General features: G+C 37.5%; 1 protein-coding gene across 1 annotated transcript; it reads right to left on the bottom strand.

Moving 5' to 3' along the window:
- Window positions 1-3102: 3102 nt before the first annotated feature.
- Window positions 3103-3822, bottom strand: LOC147847700 (uncharacterized). Its single transcript, XM_087338907.1, has 2 exons — window positions 3663-3822; window positions 3103-3565 (listed from the first exon to the last, which is right to left on the bottom strand). Exons 1-2 carry the CDS (start codon window positions 3814-3816, stop codon window positions 3210-3212), a joined length of 510 nt encoding a protein of 169 aa, XP_087195033.1. The 5' UTR covers window positions 3817-3822; the 3' UTR covers window positions 3103-3209.
- Window positions 3823-6219: the final 2397 nt, after the last annotated feature.

Here is a 6219-nt window from a genome sequence, read left to right as displayed (position 1 = left end):
CTACTTTGCCACATTCTTGTAAGATAGATGGTTATAAAATTGTTGATATAGCTCATATGTATTAGCTATTAAGACAACTTTTTGTACATTATTACCTCGTAACTGCCATGTTCTATAGCAACTTTGTTTACTGTTAGGGTCATGCTGAAGCCAAGAAGACATTAAAACATTGGGTGGCATGAAACAATTAAGGCATGTTCTGATTGCCTCCCATTGAACTTGTGTTTAAATGTTTGTCCCATAATTGTTGGCTTGATCTTTTGAACACAACCTTACTCATACAGCATTTCCATAATAACTTAAATCTATCCTCAACTTATTACTCATCAAGACTAAGAAGGCTACACATCCAACCCCTCCTGATTGCTTGGGCATTTTTAGTGGCTGTTGGCTGTTGGCTGTATTAGACAAGGACTTTGCAGGGACTTGCATTAGAATGTCTCACTTAGACAAGGATTGCAGAATAACTTGCATAGAACGTCTCACTTAGATAAGGATTATGCAAGAACTTGCATTAGGTCTCATTTCTCATATGTTTATGCCTATCTTATTGATTAACAAGTTTATAGGTGGAGCTTGACATAAATTAGTTGCCATGGTTACACCTTTTACAACATGCAGTATTCAATTTTACTTGTTTTTAGTACTGCTTTATGTTAATGGTGGGAACCTGAAGATGTCATTAATTTTCAATCGTGGAGTTGGCATGAGGATCTAAATGGGTTAGGGCATTGTGGTAGGGTAGTTTACTTATGAAGCTCACAAAGATGTTTTGGTAGGACTTATTGATGATTTTAATCATATGTTTGGTAAACTTGAGAAATACCGAAGGGTTGGAAAAAAGTGCTTTTAAAACCATTCTCCTAAAAATCCATTCTAGAACTTATCAATAGTAAGGTTTTGTTCAAGTTTAGGGTGAAATCCAAGTTGACCTTTGAGAGGGTGAAATAGCAACACCAGCAAAACTCACTTGGTCCAGTATTTTCCCATGCCAACCAAGATCAACCAAAATTCTCAATGCATCGGATACAGACAGACTGATGCGTATTAAAATTTAACCCTAATGCCTATGCAAACACATTCCATACTTCCAAAGACTTATATTATCAGACAGATTTAAGAAAGAAGGAGAAATCGTTTGCCAATGCTTGAGCTATTAGTTGTTTGCCCAAAGGTAGAGCTGCCCCCACATACTTTCATAGCATTAGTTATAATCAGATAGAGCTTTAAGAATAAATAAATTAGTGCCAATGCTTGAGCTATCAAAATGTTCCCTAATGTTAAGAGCAAACCCCACAACTGCCCCATTTCTCTCTCTTATATCATCACTTCTCAGATGCTTAGCATATAGTGTCAATACTCAAATCTCCATCGAGAAGCATGAGCACATGTATTTACAAGATATATGTATTTAGTCCCATAGGGTGATAAAAAATCTAATCTAATCTCTCTCTCTCTCTCTCTCTCTCTCTCTCTCTCTCTCTCATCTTCAAAGACGCATGAGAACTCAATGTACCAAGTGAACATATGCTTGCCAATTCTCAAATCTATGAGAAAGCCATACATCGTGTGCATCTGGGCAAAAGATTGGGCGAAGGAATTTCAGATTTTTTCAATATTATGTACTGTTGGTGCCAACCAAGGATACCCACTCACCAACTCTATAAATTGATGTAGAACAAATGGTTGCCAAGTTTGTAAAGGAAGAAGACAATGTGTAGAATGAGTCTCTCGAATGATGCCTATGTGGCAGAAAACATTGATTGTATGAATAGTTCTAAATATCCCATGTTAGAGGATGGGCATTGTCAAAAAAGGAAGCATTTTATTGCGATTTTTGTCATTCTCTAGGGACTTTCTAACAGAAAGTATGTATCATGATGTGCTCATAATACAATTATGTTATCTTCAAAAATTACATTCACATTGATTTCTCCATCCATTTAGGAAAACTTTGTTTTATCTCGCCCAAGATGACTATATTACCTTTTGCCACTAGATCATGCCAGTGGGAATTGGATCAATTTGTCACATCCTGGCATGGTCATTCACATGGTTTCTCCATTTAGGAAAACTCTGCTTGATGTCGCCTCAAGATGACTGAAACATTACCTTTTGCAACTGGATCATCTCAGTGGGAAGTTATCACACTCTGAAATAGTCATTGCCTCTTTGTGGGCATGTTAATCCTCATTGCAACTCCGTAAACTTTGTTGTCACCTTGTTCTTGAATCTATCTAACATAAGCATAAAAGCTCTCCTATGGCCACATTCTTGAACCTTTCTAACATGAGTATAAAAGCTCTCTGAAATTCACATTGATTTCTCCATTTAGGGAAACTTTGCTTTATCTCGCCCCAAGATGACTCAAACATTATCCTTTGGCACTGGATCATCTCAGTGGGAAGTGGATCAACTTCTCATTGCAACTCCTTTTGGCATCTCATTTCTCATTGCAACTCCAAAAACTTTGTTATCACCCTATGCTTGAATCTATCTAACATAAGCATAAAAGCTCTCTTATGGCCACTTTTTGTTTGTGATATTTCTACACCATCCTTTGGTCGGCATTGTCATCTCCTTGTTGTCATTCTTCCTCTTAGTCCTTTTCAGGTGATAACAAAATCTCTTTCTTCTTTATACAACTTTTAGGATGGATTTAGAGCTCCGCTTTGGAGACAACCAGAATCTTTTACCCCCATTTCTAGCATAAGCATCTTTGTTTAACAGCAAGCATAAAATTTACTAAAATCTTAGTCTGAAAAGCTATACAGTACTCGAATAGTATTGCGATAAGAATGACTACAGCAGCTTTTGATGTAGTGTAACAAAACATCAATAATTCACAAGCCATAACAATGGGGATATGTTAATAACCAGTATCTTTTACCCTATTTCTAGCATAAGCATCTTTGATTAACAGCAAGAAAATAAGATTTACTAAAATCTTGGTCTGAAAAGCTATACAATACTCGAATATGACTGCGATAAGAATGACTACAAGAGCTTTTGATCTAGTGTAACACACCATCATTATTTCACATGCCATAACGAAGGGGATATGTTCCTTCCATTCTCCACTGAAGGTATTAACCATGTAAATAATTAGAAAAACAGCTCTTCAATGCCATGCCGATTATAAAATGTCTCACACAAGAACACACTATTTTCTTAAATAGAATAAATAATGATGATACTTCAATGATGGCTTACAAAATGGCTTTCACATATTGGTCGACCTCAGCTTTGATAGTACTCAGTTGACCCTCGGTTGAGATCTTTAACTTGTCGTCATTAAGAGTAATCAATACCTTAGCTTGGAAAGGGTTGGCATAAGCATTAGGGTTACAAAAGGCCTCAACAAAGACGCCATCTTCATCATGCCGAAACTCCATGCTTTCCCATCTCTTGGGTCTTTCAGCTTTCTCCTTCTCACGGAATGTATTAAGCACATCATCAATGGCTTTCGATAGACCCTTTGCTGCATCTTGTGACAATGGTACCTTAATGCTGGTGTTATCCACATGGAATGTAATACATGTCCTCCTTGCTGGTGTTGATGATGCTAGAGAGAGAGAGACAGAGAGAGAGGGGGAGAAAATAAAGTGAATGAAATGAAAACAAATCAAGCAAGAAATAACGATATGTAGGGTGGATTTTACCTCGGATGGCAAGAGGAAATTTCGGTTTTCTGAGAGGCACTGCGAAGGAGGAGAGACGAGTGGAAGACGAAGGCAGAGGGGAAAGCCTTGAATTCAAGGAGATTAGGACTCCTCCTCCTCCTGCTAAGGTCATGGGCAGAGATTGAGCGTCCATTCCTCTATCTCTATGTCTGCTCTGCTCCTGAGAGTTATTATTATCTTGAAGAGAGCCCCAAGTATTTAGAGACACATAGTGTACAGTACATAACACATACATGTAAACTAGATCCAACATGAAATGAAACATTAGTTATTATGTAGATAATCCACAAAAAGGATGATTATAGAACCTTGCTTTTGTACCATTCCCGCTTGCGATTTCTCGCGGTCGAGACATGCCGATTTTTCTATTTGCCACTATAGCCTCAGTAGAACATGGCTCGATATATCTTGGAATTTATTGTCGGCGACCCACAGGACAGGACAAGTCTGCTACTCCACACACTATTTTAGGAAATACCAATGACCTGTTTGATTTGCATGAGTCCCGTTCGATACTATAAGGGGCTCCCTACACTCCAAATTTGTGTCGGGCTTTTGTTATTGTCAACGTTGTGACATAATTTGTTCATAGTGGTTGGGGTCGCACTTTCAAGTTGGCTCAAAAATAGCTTTATAGGGCCTTAAACTAGGCAAGCTCGACGGAGCAGTGTAGCATAGATGTAAAGGCCCATGGGCCGTATAAACCCTCTTTGTATAGACAAAGCAAAGAAGGTGAACATTTACCAACCATAGTTAGTCATAAAGTCCTTTGACGAGGCAAGAACTTTATGACTAGATTAACTAATGTTAAAATGATACAATTGGAATTCTGGAAAGATACATATGTGGTTATCCAAATGATCTAGATTGAAATATTGGTCGTCTTCTAGTAGAGATTTGTATATTTTGGCCAAGGCCATTTTTGTAAATATGTACATGGTTATAAAAGCAACTTAAATTAGAATTTAGAAGTAAAGAGCTTGTAATTGCAAATTGACCCCTCTCAAGAAGATCCAAGTTATAACATTAAATAGAGCAAGTTAGGAGTAATTATCCACCACACATAATGTACTTCCTTATTTGAATATAAGAATCATGTGCAGATGTGAAAGTATTGTTCAGTAACATCGTCTTCTGGCTTGACGCAAATGAGATGAGTTTGCATTTGGAGGTATAAAATATCATGGTAGGTGTCATGAGCATTGTCCTAGGATTTTCAGGATTAGAACCCAACATCTCTTAGATGAACATCTTCGATTTCAACCATTATTGATATTGTAATATTTCATATTAAATACGGCCCCACCATTTGCATTAGACATGTCTATGGTGCAAAACAACAATATCATGAACATGCAATGCGCCACTTTGTATATGGCACTAGCAATGGGCTCAGTTCGGTTTCTATTTCTTGGCCTTGAAACCAAACCAAACCAAACCATTTTTTTGAGATATTGATTATCATACATATTATGAATTTATGTGAGAAAATCATGATAAATTTGGTTATCATACTTATCATAAATTTAGTTATCACACTTATTATAATTTTGGTCATCATACATATTATAAATTTAGTCATCATACATATTATAAATTTGGTTATCATACTTATCATAAATTTGATAATCATGAATCAAAAGGACACTTTACTTATAATGTATATAAAATTTAATAAGTTAGAGCCTAGCGGTTTAAAATTAAAAGTTGAAAGTTAGCCTAGAGGTGAAAATTTAGGAATATTTTTTAACCTATAAACCTTTAAACCAAACCACAAAAATTGAAACCGCTAAACCATGAAATTCAAAACCGAACTGAAACCAAACCGAATCATAACATTTGAAACCAAACCAAACGGTTTATTTATTTTTGAACCAATAAACCGTTAAGCCACGTTTTGACGGTTCGATTTAGTTTGAGCCGAAACCGGTGTCATGAAGAAAACCGGCCATAAAGGGAATCGGAAAACCGAACTGAAACCAAACCGAATCATAACATTTGAAACCAAACCAAACGGTTTATTTATTTTTGAACCAATAAACCGTTAAGCCACGTTGTAACAGTTCGGTTTGGTTTGAGCCGAAACCGGTGTCATGAAGAAAACCGACCATAAAGGGAACCGAGGGATCAGAGCGCATGAACCGACTCGTACACATAGGCGCACAGAATTAAAATAACTTGTACATAGCTAAGAATAGGTCAACGCGATGTAAATAGATTAGATAGAACATATCTTGGAAATCGAAGCATCTCTGCCCGAAGGGACAAAGAATAAGGATGATGTGACGGGAGATGTGACAGTCCTCCCTTGTCGGCCTATAAGAGGCACGAGAGAAAGATTAGCGGGGATCGCGTTTTTTGGGGGGGAAAGGGGGAGGTATTGTCGGATTGGGGATCGAGCACTGTTTCTGTGTGATCTCTGAAGGATTTTGGTCGGTTGCCCTGCTCGCGAGGAAAGTCCAGGTGCTTCCGGTAGAGGCTCCACTACGTAACTCGGCTATGTGTGAGTGCGTGGATGTGTTTGGTTGGTCACCAA

Source organism: Azolla caroliniana, unplaced genomic scaffold, assembly GCF_043228905.1.
Source record: "Azolla caroliniana isolate FFs.n. ecotype wild unplaced genomic scaffold, voAzoCaro1.0.p SCAF_742, whole genome shotgun sequence".
Taxonomy (NCBI): Eukaryota; Viridiplantae; Streptophyta; class Polypodiopsida; order Salviniales; family Salviniaceae; genus Azolla; species Azolla caroliniana.
This window is presented reverse-complemented; position numbering and strand designations above follow the sequence as displayed.

What these genes read in the sequence shown, in the direction of transcription:
- LOC147847700 (XM_087338907.1), bottom strand. Translation starts at nt 3,816, where the DNA reads ATGGACGCTCAATCTCTGCCCATGACCTTAGCAGGAGGAGGAGGAGTC. An exon ending in ATTTCCTCTTGCCATCCGAG is followed by an intron (nt 3,566 to 3,662) that starts GTAAAATCCACC and finishes CTCTCTCTCTAG; the next exon opens with CATCATCAACACCAGCAAGG.